The 18,775-nt window shown below is 45.1% G+C and overlaps 2 protein-coding genes across 5 annotated transcripts in view; one reads left to right on the top strand and one right to left on the bottom strand.

Annotated features, from left to right (window-relative positions):
• WDR4 (WD repeat domain 4) overlaps window positions 1–18,775 on the bottom strand; it is a 140,438-nt gene that overhangs the window by 1,565 nt on the left and 120,098 nt on the right. For both annotated transcript variants that reach the window (XM_033940459.1, XM_033940458.1), the window contains 2 exons: window positions 18,047–18,230; window positions 9,522–9,591 (listed from right to left, as the gene is read on the bottom strand). In XM_033940459.1, the coding sequence (XP_033796350.1) occupies window positions 9,522–9,591; window positions 18,047–18,230 (254 nt within the window). The remainder of the gene's footprint in view (window positions 1–9,521; window positions 9,592–18,046; window positions 18,231–18,775) is intronic.
• Window positions 1–18,775, top strand: part of SLC37A1 (solute carrier family 37 member 1) — a 368,358-nt gene that overhangs the window by 238,462 nt on the left and 111,121 nt on the right. The window lies entirely within an intron of this gene.

The following is an 18,775-nucleotide window of genomic DNA, read 5'->3' as shown; positions in this document are numbered from 1 at the left end:
CTTTAAGAATTTATAGATTGCTGCAGTTTCTCTTTATTGTATTTACATTTTCTTTCATTGTATTCACAGATTCTTTATTGTAAACCGCCTAGAAGTCGCAAGATAGCTGGCGGTATATAAAAATAAAGTTATTATTATTATTATGATCCACAGAAAACTTACTGCTTGATATTCAATCTTAAATTCTTTCTGTGGAGAGTGCTGCTTTTAAAAATACCCTTCCATTGGATCTACCTAAGATCACATCTATAATACAATTTAGAAAATTTTATTTGTTTGCAGAAGCTTTTATGGTTTATTAAACTTGTCATACCGATTGTTCATTTTACTGGTCCAAGCGGTTTACAAAATAAAACAAATATAAAAAAGAACTCCATTATTAGATAGTATAGACCTAATCCATATAAACAGCGGGCATACTAAGGAACATTCACTCTTACAAAAAACATTCACTCCTAAATAAAATCATATAATTACCATTAAGCTTTAAATTTTCCCAAGACTGCTAACTGAAGATCTAGAACATTCAGAAGATATGAGTAATAGCAGATTGATTTAAATCTAGTCCGAATGCTTCTTTAAAAAAATACTGTACTGTTTTTTTTGCTGTAAAAAGCTTTGCTTATCCTCTATAATAAAACCCTAAGCGCTCATGCACACTTAGGGTTTTGTGTTCCCTGCCACTGTAGTCTCTGCTTCTGTGCCGAATTCGATTTTCGAACACGGAGGCAAGGAGAACAAGGAGGCAGAGAACACACCAGCGACTCCCCCCTCCCGCCCTCACTCACCAACTGCTGCCACTGCTGCTCCTCCTCTTCAAAGCAGCTTGCTAAAGATTGCGGCTGGCTGTAGCGAACCTCGCAGGCCGCTCTCCGCCTCAGTAGCATGTTCCCTCTGACGCACGAGATCACGTCAGAGGGAACGTGCTATCGAGATGGAGAGCGGCCTGCGAGGTTTGCTACAGCCGGCCGCGATCCTCAGCAGACTGCTTTGAAAAGGAGCAGGCCAGAAGACACCAGGAAGCCGAGATAGAGGGAGGGTAAGAACGGGAACAAAACAGGCAGGCAGGGAACCAGGGTGAGAGGGAAAAGGGGCTGCTTTGGGGGGAGGGGTGTGCTGGAGGGCAGACAGCAATCATGCTTTGCTCTGGGAGGGGAAAGAAGGGGGCCACGGAGCAGGCAGGCATGGAACAACAGGGGGCCAGGGGGAGAGGGAAAAGGGGCTGCTTTGGGGGAGGGGTGTGCCAGGGGGCAGACAGCAATCATGCTTTGTTCTGGGAGGGGGGAGGGTGTGCTGGGGGGCAAACAGCAATCATGCTTCAGTGTTCTCCCCAGAAATTTTTTCCAGCTGGGTGGCATGAAAAAGTAGCCGGGTGGGGCAAGTTGGGGAAATCTGGTGGTGGGGAAAATTAAAAGGTCCTTTTACTAAGGCGTGCTAGCCATTTTAACACACGCTAAATGCTAACGTGTCCATTATAGTTTATGGATGTGTTAACGTTTAGTATGCGCTTAAACGGCTAGTGTGCCTTAGTAAAAAGATCACCAAATGTGCACTATTTTTATTAGTTAATTGTTATTAATTATTTTCCAATGTTCAATATGACTTTCTTTTTTAAGGTTTGACACTTAGGTAGTGTTCCAGTAGCATTTAAGCCACCCTTGAAAAAAAAGTAATGCAGAGCCTCTTATTCCGAATAACTACTGGCCATTTCTTTCAAAACTACCGTACTTGAGAGAGTGGTATTCAACCAACTTCAAACTCATGTTGAATCAGTTAATGCTTTGCATTCCCGGCAATCTATGTTTTAAGATACAGCACAGAGACAGTAGTTCCTGCCTTAGGGCTCCTTATACAAAGCTGCGATAGCAATTCTGCCACAGCAAATGAACTGCAGCCCATAGGAATTGGATGGACTTTGGTGTATATGCCATGGGAGAATCACTACTGTGGCTTTGTAAAAGGGACCCTTACTGAGTGAACTCCATACTAGTCACCTAGAGACCAATGTTTCTCAACTTCTTCAAGCCAAGTACCCCCTTAAGTCTAACAAATACCAACTGAGTACCTCAGTCCTAGCTCCGTCCCTTACCCCACTCCCATTATAATAGTACTAATTGTAATGCAATTTCTTCCATTCATTTTTCATGTACACACAGTGTTCCCTCTAAGCGGGCGGGTGTTGTGAGCAAACTTTTTTCACTGTGAGCTAAAAATATCGGGCGCCAGCAAGTTATGAGCCAAATAAATATGTTGCTTTCTACCACAGAACTTCCTTACGTTTGTATGGAATCTATCCCCTTTCAACTTTAGAGAGTGCCCTCTCGTTCTCCCTGCCTTAGCTACTAAGTCTATTCCCTTCAGTACCTTGAATGTTTCTATCATGTCCCCTCTCAATCTCCTCTGCTCAAGGGAGAAGAGGCCCAGTTTCTCTAATCTTTCGCTGTACGGCAACTCCTCCAGCCCCTTAACCATACGTGACAAAAAATCAATTCATGTAGCAAATGCTACATTTATCTTTTGGCATGGCCCATCATGTAGCAAATGCTATAACTGATGGGCCATGCCAAAAGATAAATATATATATACTAAAAAATAAAAATAAATATATACTAGGAGTAAAGGGGCATGCAATAAAGCTTTTAAGTAGTAGATTTAAAACAAACCTGGGAAAATATTTTTCATTCAACATGTAATTAAAAAAAGATTTGGATAATTTCCTTAAAAAATCTGCATGACATTATTAAGATGGACTTAGGAAAGCCCACTGCTTATTCCTAGAATAAACAGCATAAAATCTGTTTTACTCTTTTGCACTGTTGTGCTTTCAGCAAAATGTTTTAAACACAAAAACAGAAAATCACATGCACAGGCATTAGGTCACCCAGGCATCTAGAATTAGCAATCTTGCACAGCCAGCCTATGATTGACAGGAGCTGCCAAATCACATTGAAAAGGATGATAAGGAAGGCAGATAAGAGATGGTGGAAGGAAGACAAAACGAAAAGGCAAGAACAAAACTGAAGTAGAAACGAGCCAAACATACAGTATAGCATACAAAAAATGTATGTTTTCCTTTGGCTTCCAAAAACTGATTGGCATCCAAGTTCCCTAAAGTTTCACACAGTCATCTTCTAATAATGTCACCATATACAGTTGGCTTGCCAGAAATATGTTTAGGATGCCACTGCAACTCTACCAACAGCATATTAACTTAACAGTGTAGCTTCAAAATAACTGCATCTCTATCCTTCCCTCCCCCCTGTGGTTTTTAGCATATCTCTCTTCTCATTTCCTCCACTCAGATCTGATCATTCTCTGCTCTCTCTTCCCTTTTCTTCTCTGGTCTTCCTTCTCTATTTTCTGCCTCCATCTAAATTAAATTCTTTCTTACTATTTAGTCCCGTTTCCCTCTTTTCACTGTGTCTACACACAGCTTGTCACCCCTTTCCCTCACCCCTCCATTATCTTACTATTTTCTTCCCCCTTTATTTATCTCCTCCTTCCATCCAGTATGTGTTCTTTCCCCACTTCCATTCAGCATCTGCTCTCCCTTCTCAACTGACATCCATCTGCCTTCTGCTCTCTCTCCCTTCTTCTCACTTCCATCATCTGTCCCCTTCTCTCTCTCTCTCATCTCCTCCATTCCATCATCTGCCCCTTCTCTCTCTCTCTCTCCCCCCCCCACCTTCCCTCCTCTCCCCCCCTTCCCCTCACCTTTGTGGGTCACTTTCTTTCCCCTGAGGGTGGCTCATGTCACAGGGGAAGCTTTGGCCGAGCAGAACCGCTTGATTGACAGTGGAACTTACTTGATTGATGTCGATGCTGGGGCCCGTTGCCGTTTGAAGGAAAAAAAAAAAGGTGGAAAAAAGGAACCTGTAAAGGCGAGAGGAAGGGAAACCTCCAGGACAGCTGCTTTTTGCCCTCCTTCAGCGGCCCAAGAGTTCAGACCAGCAGCGGCAGCTCTGTATGCTTTTAACTTCGGCACAGAGCTGCCCCTAATCAATAGTTTAGCGCGGTTTCATGAGGCAGCCTCGGGGCCTTTGATAGCCGGCCCGCTTCGATGATGCGATGTGGGCCGGCCTAGCAAAGGCCCCGAGGCTGCCTTATGAAACCGCGCTAAACTATTGATTAGGGGCAGCTCTGTGCCGAAGTTAAAAGCATACACAGCTGCCGCTGCTGGTCTGGAGGTGCGGAGACAAGGCAGGAGGCAAACGCGGTGGAAGGCAGGAGTCCCGGCGAAGGCAGGAGTCCCGGCACAGCGACTACAACAGGAAGTTGCAAGTCAGCTGACGCCGGCCTTTCGTTGCGGCGGGGACCGAATCCTTCGCGGACCGGCAAGATTTTGTTTGCGGACCGGCGGTTGAAGAACTGTGCTCTACACTGTGTGCGCTGTGACGAGAAACTTGTGCGCTGCGAGGTAATATTTTGTGCGCCAGCGCACCCCAGCGCAGCTTAGCGGGAACACTGCAAGACACAACCCTACTATACAACCATTAGAATACTCCTCCCAAATGTCAAAATTATAAAAATCCTATTAATACAAAAATAATAATAATACAGAATACATTTATAAGTCCAACTTTAAAAGCAAGGATACCTCCCCCAAATACACCCCCAAACAATAAGATGTATAATCTAGAAAAGTGTTTCTCTACAGCACTGCAATTGCATAAATAACCTCAGGACTACCATACTAGGAAAACAATACCTTCTTTGAATAAGTCAAAGGATACTAAGAAGAAAACAAGTTCATTCAGGTGCAGCAGAGCAGAAAGATGCAAACTAGTTCTATTCATGGTACTCGGGGGGGGGGGGGGGAGGAGGGAAGACATCTTCAAAAAACATGCTCAGGGTTTAGTTTTTCTTCTATCTCTCTCAACAGCTCATCCTTCCACGTTACAACTTTGTACACCATTCAAAACATAGATGTCATATTCTAATGCACTTGTCTATGCCAGGCATCCTTGTCCATGCTGTACCAACCTGCTACAGATAAACTATAAAACTAAGCACAAAAACATTTTGCCATCCCTTGCCTCCAACAAATCAGCATATCTAAACCCATAATGCCTTAAATTAATTAATTTTTATTTATTTATTCAGTTTTCTATACCTTTCTCCCAGGAGAGCTCAGAACGGTTTATATGCATTTATTCAGGTACTCAAGCAGTTTTCCCTCTCTGTCCCGGTGGGCTCACAATCTATCTAACATATGGGATAGGATTAAGTGACTTGTCTATATACTGTATACAGCTCACATTGGGCAGTTAAAAATTATCACATTCTTCAAGCATCCAGTCCCTGCTCTATTAAATAACACCAGTTACAACCCTCCCACTGCAGAATCTTTTTTTTTTTTTTGGGGGGGGGGGCAAGGTTGCAACTAGCTTTCACTATGTTTTATGTTCCCAAATATTTATAAACATAAATAAATAAATGTGCTTAGACTTCCAGACTTGTGTGTTTAAAGTCAAGGGTTGGATGGAGAGTGTTAATCCTAAACACCAGAAGTCACAGGCAAATAATGAATCAGTTTAGTGGCACTCGGCGACTCACCTCCTGGGGCTCCGGGGTACTGGCTGTAATGGCCTTGGGCTGCGTGTGTCTAGTTAGTGGTTTGGGGCTTGTGGGCGCTGCCAGAGCCAAGCTGCGGTGAGCAACAGGAACCGGGCACCTTCCTCCTCCTCTTGCCCCAAACCGATGCTGTGCAGGAGCTGCCGAAAGCCTTGCACCGTCGGCGAGCTGTTGTTGCCATAGCGTGTGAAAAGCACGTGCAACTGCTGCCGCTGAGCCAGCAATACCCGCTCCCAGTCCACGGTAGCCAGCTCTACACCGTTTTCGCCACCGGCCGTGCAACAAGAACAAGGGCGGCGAGATGAGCATCAACAGCATCAGCCCTGCCCAGCCTGCCCATTGTGCTTCTCGGCCACATGCGCTGCAGCTGCCCACCCAACAAAGCAAAGAAGTGACCACTCAGGCTGATGCGTTGACCCAATGCGCACGAGCATGCCCACTTAGCCTCACCCAACCCCGATAGTGTTCCAGGCTGCGCGCCAACCTTCTTCCCCGCCCCTACTTCACCATGAGCAGGGAGGGGTAATTTGCATAGCGTTCGAGGCCACGCACCACAAACGCTATGCAAATTATCCCTCCCTGCTTACGGTGAATGAGTAGGAGCGGGGAAGAGGGTTGGCGCTTGGCCTGGAACGCTATGCAAATTACCACTTCCTGCTCACAGTGAAGGAGTAGGGACAGGGAAGAGGATTGGCGCGCGGCCTCGATGCTGGTGGTGGGATGAGCAGGGCTGCTTGTAGATCTGTGGATGAAAGATGACAGCTGGAAGCGCTCGGCTAAAACATGCTAGGGAGAACACTGATGCTTTCCTCTGGGAGGGGGGAACAGAAGGGGGCCAAGGAACAGGCAGGCATGGCATAACAGGAGGAGAGGGAAAAGGGAATGACAGACAGAAAGAATGAGATAGACAGTGGCCAAGGAGAGAGACAAAGAAAAAAAGACAGACAGCGGCCAAGGAGAGAGACAAAGAAAAGACAGACAGACAGCAGCCAAGGAGAGAGACAAAGAAAAAAAGACAGACAGACAGCGGCCAAGGAGAGAGAGAGAGAGAGAAAGACAGACACACACATCTATTCTAGCCCCGTTAATGTAACGGGCTTAAAGACTAGTCCTTCTATAAAATGGCATGTATTGCTGTATAGATTTTTTGCTACCATTCTATTTGGTTGATATGTATGATTTAGTTTTTGGCGTCTTTAAGTGCTTTTATTGGATGTAGAAGTTTTTTTTTAATCTTACTATCAATGCTGTTATATCAGTTATCTAGAATTAGGAACTAGTGTTTATAAATAAATCAAAGCAAAAGTAACGTAAATCCTCCACTCTCCCTGTTACCTCAGCATCAATGTCATAAGAACATAAGAATTGCCGTTGCTGGGTCAGACCAGTGGTCCATCGCGCCCAGTAGTCCACTCCCGTGGCAGCCCCCAGGTAGAGAGCTGCACGGGAACGGGGACGACGGGAATCCTCCGAGGTTCGCGGGGTTCCTGCGGGGCTGGATGTACTCAGTCGCGCGGCTCTTCTCCCTACCTTCTCTGCTTGCAGCACAGAGCCGAACGGAAGTCTTCCCGACGTCAGCGCTGATGTCGGAGGGGAGGGAGGGCTTAAACAAAGCCCTCCCTCCCTCCGACGTCAGCGCTGACGTCGGGAAGACTTCCGTTTGGCTCTGTGCTGCAGGCAGTGCAGGTAAGGAGGAGAGTAGCCTCGCGGTTCGAGTGGCTACCAAGGGAGGGGGCGGTCCGCCCCGCCACACCCCGCCCCGGTTGCAGCACAGCCGGCCAGGTCCCCTTACTTTTGTGGCACTTCCCCGACCGACCGACAACAGCCCCGGTCCGACAATCCTCCCTGCCCTGTAGCCGCGAATCTAAATTATCTTCTTACAGCAGCTGTAATAAGGTAATTTAGATTCGCAGTTAAGGGCAGGAAGGTTTGTCGGACCGGGGCTGTTGTCAGTCGGTCGGGGAAGTGGCACAAAAGTAAGGGGACCTGGCCGGCTGTGCTGCACCCGGGGCGGTAGAGAAGGAGTGGGGAGAAGGACGCTGAAAGGCCATGGGGAAGACGGGAGGAGGGGGGGAAGGACTCTGAAAGCACTTGAAGACAGAGGAGGGAGAAGGACGCTGAAAGCACATGAGGAATACAAAGGGGTGGAGAAGGACGCTGAAAGGCCATGGGAAGGGGGGGGGAAGGACTCTGAAAGCACTTGTGGAAGACAGAGGGGGGAGAAGGATGCTGAAAGCACATGGGGAAGACAAAGGGGTGGAGAAGGACGCTGAAAGGACATGGGGAAGACGGGGGGGGGTGGAGAAGGACGCTGAAAGGCCATGGGGAAGACAGAGAGGGAGAAGGACGCTGAAAGGACATGGGGAAGACAGAGAGGGAGAAGGACGCTGAAAGGACATGGGTAAGCAGAGGGGGGAGGACACTGAAAGCACATGTGGAAGACAGAGGGGGGAGAAGGACGCTGACAGGACATGGGGAAGATGGGGGGAGAAGGACGCTGAAAGGAAATGGGGAAGAGAGAGTAGGGAGAAGACGCTGGCAGGGAAGAAGACAGATGCCAAACTATGGGGGGAGCGGAGAGAAGAAGATGGGTGCCAGACCAATTTGGAAGGGGGAAGAAAGGGAGAGGCACAGTAACAGAGCAAATGAAAGATGCAGAAGGAAGAGAGACAGTGGATGGAAGGAATTGAATGAGAACATGAGGAAAGCAGAAACCAGGCAACAAAGGTAGGAAAAGAATTATATTTATTTTTTTTATTTTGCTTCAGGATAAAGTAGTATATTAGTTGTGTTGATAAAAATTTATAAACATTAGAGGCTCTGGTAGAAACCCATTTGCAAAGTATGTATTCTTCCCAATTAATATTTTCAAACTAATAAAGTCTTTTTGCTTATTTGTAAATGGGTTTCTACCAGAGCCTTTAATTCAGTAGCATAATTAAATGAAATAACTATTTCTGAAGTTTATATGGACGGGCGGGGACGGAGAGGATTCCTCGCGGGGACGGGTGGGGACGGAGGGATTCCTCACGGGGACGGGTGGGGACGGGTGGGATTCCTCACGGGGACGGGTGGGACTTTGGCGGGGACGGGTGGGATTTCTGTCCCCGCGCAACTCTCTACCCCCAGGTCAAAGACCAGTGCCCTAACTGAGATCAGCCCTACCTGCGTACGCTCCGGTTCAGCAGGAACTTGTCTAACTTTGTCTTGGATCCATGGAGGGTGTTTTCCCCTATAACAGCCTCCAGAAGAGCATTCCAGTTTTCTACCATTCTCTGGGTGAAGAACTTCCTTACATTTGTACGGAATCTATCCCCTTTTAACTTTAGAGAGTGCCCTCTCGTTCTCCCTACCTTGGAGAGGGTGAACAACCTGTCTTTATCTACTAAGTCTATTCCCTTCAGTATTTTAAATGTTTCTATCATTATCATTCCCCCCGTATCACCTTAGCAGTGACAAATCAGCACTAAACTCTTCTGCCCTGACTCATTTTACCTTAGCACCACAGCATTATCTGAGACATCATAGGAGATAATGAACACCGACAGTGCAAAAAGGAGAAGAAAATAGAACACCTTCATCTCTACAAGGGGTTAAAACAAAGCTCTAACTAGAGAAAGACATGGGGACAAATTTTTCCATGTCCCCACAGGAACTCAATTTCCCCTGTCCCGAGTTTCGTCCCTGTCCCATTCCTTAACCGCACAAGCCTCAAACACTTAAAATTTTAAAGTGTTTGCTCCATTCCTGAAAGCTCTGGCCTCATCTGCACAAGCCTCAGAGACAGGAAAAGAACTTGCCAGGACAGAAAAATGAGTACCCCTGGGGACAGGGAAAAATTTGTCCAATATCATTCTCTACTCCCAACACCAAAGTAGGAAGAGAAAGTACAATGACTTTGAGGAAAATGAAAATGTAGTTAAGAGGTAGCATTTACTGTTTCTTACCCTGTAAATGGGCCAAGTGCTTCTGAAAGATAGTAGATATTTTCCTTAATCCTTCATCTTCACAAACATTCTAACAAAGGAAAGCATGCCAAATTAACAAACCAAGCGTAATTGAGAAGAATCACAAAATAATTAAAAAACAAACAAACCCCAAAACCCTCCACCACCACACCAGACCCCCCCTCCCCCGAATCCTAAAAGTGACTTTAGTTACAAACAAGAACCAAAATGCTGTGTGACAAGAGAGAATTTCTGAATAAAACAGACTTGAACAGAGAGAATAATCAATAACTCCAAGGTAATAAAACAAATCCACTAGTAGTACTGGAGGAGCAAGGAACAACATACAGTATGTACTGAGTTGCCTGCCAGTAATCCAGGGGCTTTTCAACCCACTCCTAAGGGCACAAGAAGTCAGTCTGGTTTCCAAGTTATCCATAAAGAATTTGTATAACCTAAAGCCTAATCTTGGGTTTTTTTCCCCAGTTAGTTAAATAGCTGCTTATTGGATAACTCAAATTCTTAAAACCAGCTATTAAAATATTTAATATTTAATCCTGGCACATTATCTCATGCTTTTTGGTTGTGTCCTTTGATCAACTCATTTTGGTCTGCCATCCTATTATTTTTGGGTTCTTTATGGGGTAATTTGATAGTGGGTTGTCCTAGGGGAATAATTTTTGGTAAAGCATCAGCTTGTGGGATTTTTGGCCAACTAAAATGTCTTTTATTTCAGAAAGCCTGCATGATTGGACATAAATGTATTATGCAATTTTGGTTGCAGAAAGAATCTCCAAGTTTTGGGCATTGGAGGAATCAATTACATCGCTTATTTTTATTTGAGTTGGGAGGTTCGCAGTTCCCCTAAAAAAACTCGTCTTTTTATGGAGGTTTGGGATCTTTATATTCAGAATCTTTCACCAAAAATACAAAGTTTGGTTATCAATGATTTATTATGAAAATTAGGCTTACTAATTACATTCCAGTTATTTATTTTAATTCTTTATTTTTGTTAACTTTCATTCAGGGTGTGGGATTTCATTTAGGGGAAGATAGTGGGTAGGGAATGGAATTAAGGGGGGTGTAGATAAGATTGAATTAATTTATATGGAAATTAAATTTGAAAGAATGATTTAAATTTGTATGAAATATTCTTGTGATTCTTATTGTATTGAATGTATTTTTGTATTATCCTATTGTACTGATTATTTGATTCTTTCAATAAAAATTGTTATACATGAAATATTTAATACAAACAAGTATTATCTGAATCAATTCAATTTTAATCTTATCTCCCACAGTTCATTTCATTACAGTACTTTTACAACTTACCAATACTTAATATCAGAATAATTTAGTTTGTGAACCTAATCCCTATCACTCACACTCATTTCCCAACTTTCACACACATACTACAGTCATTTAGATTACTTTTATCCAAAACTGGATCTTGATTAGTTCATTAGTCCATGATCATCTTGTCAGAGAGGCTTCAAACTGAGAGTTCCACAACAGTCTACGCTCCTCGAAGGCCGCAATCCAGTCAAGTTTTCAGGATTTCCCCAATGAATATGCATGAGTTCTATTTGTATGCATTACTTTCAATACATATTCATTGGGGAAATCCTGAAAACCTGACTGGATTGCGGCCCTCGAGGACCAACTTTGACATCTGTGGCTAGCACATGAAAATCACAGTTTCTTAAACACAATCGGCAGGCCTCTCTGTCCTCATGATGGTCCTGTTCTTCAATTCATAAAGCATTCAGCTCAACACAAGACTGTGTTTCGCCACCTGGCGTCTTCAGGAACTATGTTTGCAAGGCTCACCAACATCACAACTTCACCTACAATACAAAATAATTCACATACATTCCCTTTCATTCATACTAAAACCTCACCAAAATCTTTAAAACACCATTCACCTACCAGTAAACTAAGCATGACTCGAGCAGGGACCCAGGGTTCGGCACAAGCCAGGATCAGCTGACAAGCAAGAAACACACCATCAAACTGCATGACCTCGCTTCCTCTCCATAAAACTTATATTCCTGTTCAAACAACTCCTGTTCCAGTTATAACAACTTCCAGTCTACTTCTTTGTTGAATACAACCATATTCAGCCCCCATTCCTGTTACAACAGATCCCATTTCACTTCTTTGTTGAGTCCATAAGGCTCAACTATATTCCACTCATAAATTAATCTCTGTTCCCTTCTAAATAGAACCTCAGAAATATTACCACCACTTGGTTAAAGACACTTGAATCAAAACCACAAACCGCATATCCTCTACCTTATGAGCATTTTTTGCCAGTGCGAAACAAGCGGGGTATTCTCCTTACCCAATCTGAGATTACTAAGATGTTGAGCCACCCTAAATTTGATCTTTCGTCACATTTGCCCCAAATAGCACAGTTACTTACCGTAACGGGTGTTATCCAGGGACAGCAGGCAGCTATTCTCACATGTGGGTGATGTCATCCACAGAGCCCGGCTGTGGACAGCCTCAGAGACTTGCTTGAAGAAACTCAGAAGTTTCAAGTCTGCTGCACCGCACATGCACTAGTGCCTTCCCGCCCAGCACAGTGCGCGTCTCCTCAGTTCAGATAGCTAGCAGAGAAGCCAACCAGGGGAGGTGGGTGGGTTGTGTGAGAATAGCTGCCTGCTGTCCCTGGATAACACATGTTACATACAGTAAGTAACTGTGCTTTATCTCAAAACAAGCAGGCAGCCTATTCTCACATGTCAAGCGGATTCATTGTGTTCCAAAGGACTAGGCTGAGAATCCATTTTAGATGGATTCAGAGCAAGGCAGTTTACCTAGAAGCTGTGACATCTGAAGATGTGAAGTCAGGAGTAGGAAGGTGGAGAGGAGCAACAAGGAGAATTGTGTCTGCTCAACAATAGGCAGAAATCTCTTGACCCTGAACAGTAGTTGTAAGAGGATTAAGGAAAAATAAAGTTGTGCAAGAAAAGAGCTCTATTATGGCACACTTCAGAAGAATATATAAGCTACAGGAGAAGGAAAACTAACAGAGAAGGAGCATTTAGTCAAGTGAGCAGCGAATCAACGAGTTATCCCAGGACAAGAAGGCAGCATATTCTCAACAGTGGGTGATGTCACCGACGGAGCCCCGCAGCGGACAGCCTCGAAAGCAGTGCGCATGCGTGAGTGCCTTTCCGCCAGAGTTAGGGCGCGCATCTCCTGTAAGGGACCTCAGTTCAATGTTTTCCGCAGAGCCGAGAAGTCCTCTTCTTTTCAGCTCTGCAGCCTTCGTTGCCTTCTCTCACCGTGGCTTTTTTATTATTTAAGTCACTGTGCTCGCGTTTTACCATTCTTTCTTTTAAAAAACAAAAAAACGTTTATTCGACTTTTTTCTTCTTTTCAGTCAGGTCAGCAACCTTAGAGCCTAGGCCTGGCCGCTCACCTCGTTCGGTACGTCGGACTATATTTTTTCTATGTCCCGGCCTCTTACCGTGTTCAAAAGGTGTAGGCAGTGCAACAAGACTATTTCTATCACCGATCCCCATTGTCGTTGTATGGTCTGTTTAGGTTCTGAACATTGCCCCGACGCTTGTCTGCGCTGTGCTACCCTTCAACCTCGGGCCTTTCGTTGACGCTGTGCCAATTTTCTTCAACCTTTTGGCACCATGGACCCACCGCCTGAGAAGGCCTTGACCTCGACTCCAGCCTCTGCCTCCACCAAGGCCTCGACCTCGACTTCTTCAGCCTCGGCGGCACCTCCTCTGAAGACCTTGAGGGTAAGTCTCCTGTCTCTCCTTCAGGTACCATTGCTAAGAAGCCCCCAAAGTCTCAGGCATCCCATGCCGTATCTACGGTCTTGCCAGCCTCCTCAAGATCTCCAGCTAAGTGTGCCTCCAAGCATCGGGAATACTCATCCTTGAGGTCGCCCTCCTTGGAGCGCACTGCTGCACCTTCGAGACTTGATCCTTTTGTCTCAGTGCCTATGTTCGAGGACATGTTGAAAGCCATTCTGACCACTCATATTTCCTCGGTCGTGGCTCAACTCCTTCCGTCCTCGACCCTGCTTCCTTCGAGCCAGCCTGAGCAGCAGTCTGGGACTCCTGTCGAAGCACTTCGAGGCAAGCCTCGGAAGCCTCGCCAGTTCTCATCTAGTGACTCTTCACCTACTCCTCGGACAATGTCTCCTCAGCCTCGACCAAAGCATCGCTTGAGACATTCGAGGCATCTAGCTTCAAAGCTTTTTAAAGAGACATCTCTGCCACAGAAACCTTCACTTTCTTTGGATACTGAGACTTCTATGCCTCGTTTATCTAGGGCTCCTGAGATTTCTTCCAAATCTAAACATAAGTCTCGAAAAGCCATTACACGGGCTGATTCTCCTCGAAGTCTATCGAGGTCGAGGACTCCTCCATCGAGACCGCCTCCGAGGGATTCTTCTCCTCCTGCCTCGACCCATCTGTTCCACGAACCCCAGGAACTTCACCATCGAGGGTTTTGAAGCGCAAACACTCACTGACTCCTCCTCACGCAGGTAGTGCAGCTTCCTCAATCACTCTGTGCCTGGACTCGGAGCCTCTATCTCAGTATTCCAGAGAGGCTTCTCCCTCCTACTCTGCAGTGCCTCGGTCTTTCACTCCTTCTCCGGAAGATGTCTCGACTTTGAAGTCTGCCTCTTTTCCCAGGTTCGTTTTCGACATGGGGAAAGCTTTGCAGCTGGACCTCCATTCTGATTCTAAATACACTCCTGAATACTTGGCAGATATGGAGTTGCCTTATCCACCCAAGGAAACCTTGCGCCTTCCTATGACTCCAATTTTGAAGCAAACTTTCATCAGGAATATGGAAACTCCTTATTCCATTACTGCTATTCCATCCAAGCTGGAATTCAGATATTGCACAGTACCTTGCAAGGGCTTTGAAAACCCCCAATTATCCCACCAGTCTTTAGTTGTGGAATCCTCTTTAAAGAAATCTCATCCATCAAAGATCTATGCAGCGGTCCCTCCAGGCAGGGAGGGCCGTACCATGGACAAGTTTGGCCTTAGATTGTATCAAAATTCCATGATGGCTAACCGAATTCTGAATTATAACTACACTTTCACTACTTATTTCAACTACTTCCTCAAATTGATGCCTAAATTCAACCCGGCTCTTGAGGAGCAGTGTCTTCCGGAATTCAAGCAGATTATCACAACTCTGTCTCAACTTTGCCTCTTTATGCTACAAGCCACATACGATGCCTTTGAGCTCTCTTACAGGATCTCTGCCTTTGCAGTAGCCATGCGTCGCCTAGCCTGGCTCCGCATTGTTGATATGGACCCCAATTTGCAGGACCGCCTAGCCAACTTGCTTTGTCAAGGAAATGAACTGTTTGATGAATCCACTGAAGCTGCTACGAAGCGCCTCTCTGAACATGAGCGCTCATTTGCTTCGTTGATTCGGCCGAAGCCTAAAACTCCTCCTGCTCGGCCATACAAACAACCACCACGTCGTTATTCTCATAAAACGACGCCAGCTTTTTCCAGGCCTCCGCCTAGAAGGCCACCACAGCAACAGAAAGCTCAACCACCTGCTGCAACCAAACCAGCTCAGTCTTTTTGACGTTCCCAGTCTGAGCATGCCAATCTCCCTACATCAGAATTCTCTTCTGCCCATTGGAGGTCGTCTTCACCATTTTTATCCCCAGTGGCAACTGATCACCTCAGATCTCTGGGTTCTTACCATCCCTCAGGAAGGGTACTCTCTACACTTTCTTCAGGTACCTCCAGATCGTCCTTCAAGAGAGTGTCCTTCAAATTCGTCGCAACTTCCCCTTCTTCTTCAGGAAGCTCAGGCTCTTCTCTGCCTTCGAGCTGTCGAAGAAGTCCATTTACATCAACGGGAAAAGGGTTTTTACTCCCGTTATTTTCTGGTTCCCAAGAAGACGGGGGAAATGCGACCCATGCTAGACCTCAGAGCCCTCAACAAATTTCTAGTCAAAGAGAAGTTTCTGATGCTTTCTTTACCAATTCTTTATCCCTGATGAATCGGGGAGATTGGCTATGCTCTCTGGATCTCAAAGAGGCTTACACTCATATCCCCATTCATCCAGCTTCCAAATTCCTCAGGTTCAGGGTGAGGAACCTTCATCTGCAGTATAGAGTTCTTCCTTTTGGCCTTTTCTCATCCCGCAGAGTCTTCACGAGTGTCTGGTGGTGGTAGCTGCTGCCCTCAGTACCCAGGATCTTCAAGTTTTTCCATACCTGGACGATTGGCTTATAAAAGCCCCCTCTCAACAAGGGGTTATTGCAGTGACCCAACAGACTGTTATGTTCCTCCAAAGTCTGGGGTTCGAAGTCAACTTTCCAAAATCCCAGCTGAAACCGTCTCAGTCTCTCCAATTCATCGGGGCCATTCTGGACACGGTACAGCTCAGAGCATTCCTGCCTCAACCTCGTCAGGCCGCCCTCATTCGCCTTTGCCATTAGGTGTCTCATCTCACGTCAGTTTCAGCGAGACAAATGATGATTTTACTAGGTCACATGGCTTCTACAGTTCACATGACTCCTTTTGTCAGACTTCACCTTCGTATACCTCAGTGGACCTCACAGAACAGCCCCTCAGCTTTTCATCTCCTTCGATCCAAATAAGTTGGGGCATCCTGTCTCGAAGCGAACTATCTCCAACCGGATGGCTGCTTGCATCTCTTTCTGCTATGCTCAGGCTGGTCTCCCTCTGCAGGGTCGAGTCATGGGTCACAGAGTTCGAAAAATGGTGGCGTCTGTAGCTTTCCTCTGATCAACTCCTATTGAGGAAATCTGCAAGGCTGCCACTTGGTCCTCGGTTCATACTTTCACCTCTCATTACTGTCTGGGTATTTTCTCCAGAAGAGATGGCTATTTTGGCCAATCTGTTTTGCAAAATCTCTTTTCTTAACTTGCCAACTCTCCCTCCATCCCATTATGCTTAGCTTGGAGGTCACCCACTGTTGAGAATATGCTGCCTACTTGTCCTGGGATAAAGCACAGTTACTTACCGTAGCAGTTGTTATCCAGGGACAGCAGGCAGATATTCTCACAACCCACCCTCCTCCCCTGGTTGGCTTCTTAGCTAGGTATCTGAACTGAGGTCCCTCACAGAAGACGCGCACCTTACTCGGGCGGGAAGGCACTCGCGCATGCGCACTGCAGTGCTCGGAAGCTCTTATAAAGATCTTCAAGCAAGTCTGCTTTCAAGGCTGTCCGCTGCGGGGCTCGGTCGGTGACGTCACCCACTGTTGAGAATATCTGCCTGTTGTCCCTGGATAACAACTGTTACGGTAAGTAACTGTGCTGTACTGTGCCAGAGACTGATGTCTGCAAAGTCTAGCTAGCAGAAGGATATGATCTACCAAATCAAAAGTAGTAGTTAAAGTGCTAAAATCACTAAATACCAATCTGCCCCAGTCAAGGACATTGTGAAATTCACTAAGTATGCTTCTCAGGGGGTGTCAGTGTTCTCAGTTACTAATATCTTTTATACTGGCTTGATGCTCTTTCAAACAAACTCATCTACCACCTTTAGCTTAGCTAATAGTTTAATTCGTTTGCCTTGACATAACCAAATTAGTCCCATATGCAGAGTTCCTTTCACACAAATACTACTCAAAAGAAAATAGATCTGCCTTACCTTGACTTGTAGCAATGGTAACACTGGCTTTTTTTTTTTCCCTGCTCCCCAGGTAGTAACTTTGGCTCTGTTTGTGAAACCGGTTTTAAAGATACTTCCCCCCCCCCTCCACCTCTTCAACATACCTACCTAGTTATCTAGAAGGTTGCTGCCTTTTCTTATTGTAAAGACAGCTCATTGAGTTTCTATGAGTTCAAGTTTCCCCAGGTCTTTCTTTGATAATAGTGTGTTTGTTTGTATATTACAATGTTATACCATAAGAACATAAGAATAGCCTGACTGGGTCAGACTAATTGTCCATCAAGCCCAGCAGCCCATTCTCACAGTGGCCAATCCAGGTCCCTAGTACCTGGCCAAAACCCAAGGAGCAGCAATATTCCATGCTACTGATCAAGGGCAAGCAGTGGGAAAATGCTTGAGTACCTGATTATAAAAACCGCTTAGATAACCTTGATAGGCGGTATATAAAATCCTAATAAACTTGAAACTTCCCCCATGTCTTTCTCAATAACAGACTATGGACTTTTCCTCAAGGATCTTGTCCAAACTTTTCTTAAAACCAGCTACACTATCTGCTCTTATCACAACCTCTGGCAATGCGATCCAGAGCCTAAGTATCCTCCGAGTGAAAAAATTTCCTCCTATTGGTTTTATGGGGTCCAGTAAGAAGTCTTAATTGGCACAATGCAAGCATTCAGAAGGGTAGCAATCTAAGGAAGATCTTGTTCAACATACCCAATCTACATTTTTGTAATGTTACAAGCAAAATCAACCCATTCAGAGACACAAATTTTTAAGATGGACAAGTAAATTAATAGTTCTGCTGAAACAGAGATTAGATTATAATACCTAGATAGAATATAACAAAATAGATGGATCTTGTTTCTCACCTGCCAGTGTCCTTCCACAAATCTGTATAGTGTAATAATTTTGTCTCTGTCCTCCTGTAATACCCAGAGCCCCAATGAAGCATCAAATGCGATGTCCAAGCCTCTATGCTCCAGCGAGATTGTTTGTGTATGTATCAGTTGCTCAGATGTTACATCGAAACGGAACATATAAATAACAGGAAGACTGGGAGGGAAAAGGAAAACAGGAAAATGGATGAAGAGATATCATGGATAGAAATAATTTTTTTTCCTGTTTATTTTGACTATAGATATGGTATTTTTCACCTTCTGCTGGGATTCTATATAGAAATAACACATATGCTACCAGCATAAATATAGACTTAATAGAATTCTGTTCTTATTTCAAATGAACTTACACAATCCTTCCCTAATGATGGGCTATATTTATGTACATTGTACAACATATAAAGCTTGCTTTTTCTTGTTATTGCAGCTTGCAGAAGGTGAGGAAACTTAAGCTTATTGAAGACTAAGGGGTCCTTTTACAAAGGCACGGTAGCGGTTTAACGCGCAGAATACCACGTGTTAAACCGCCTGCCGCGCTAGTACCTAATGCCTCCATTGACGAGGCGTTAGGATTTTAGGCTGCCGCGGGGGTTAGCACGTGATGAAATGTCCAACGCACTAACCCCCGTAGCGCGCCTTGAGAAAATTAAAGTTTAACTTTATTTTCCACGTCAGGCATCTGTTTTTAACAACCTGAAGCAA

Source organism: Geotrypetes seraphini, chromosome 4, assembly GCF_902459505.1.
Source record: "Geotrypetes seraphini chromosome 4, aGeoSer1.1, whole genome shotgun sequence".
Lineage (NCBI taxonomy): Eukaryota > Metazoa > Chordata > Amphibia > Gymnophiona > Dermophiidae > Geotrypetes > Geotrypetes seraphini.
Note: the sequence above shows the minus strand (reverse complement) of the source record. Positions and strands in the feature narration are given on the sequence as shown.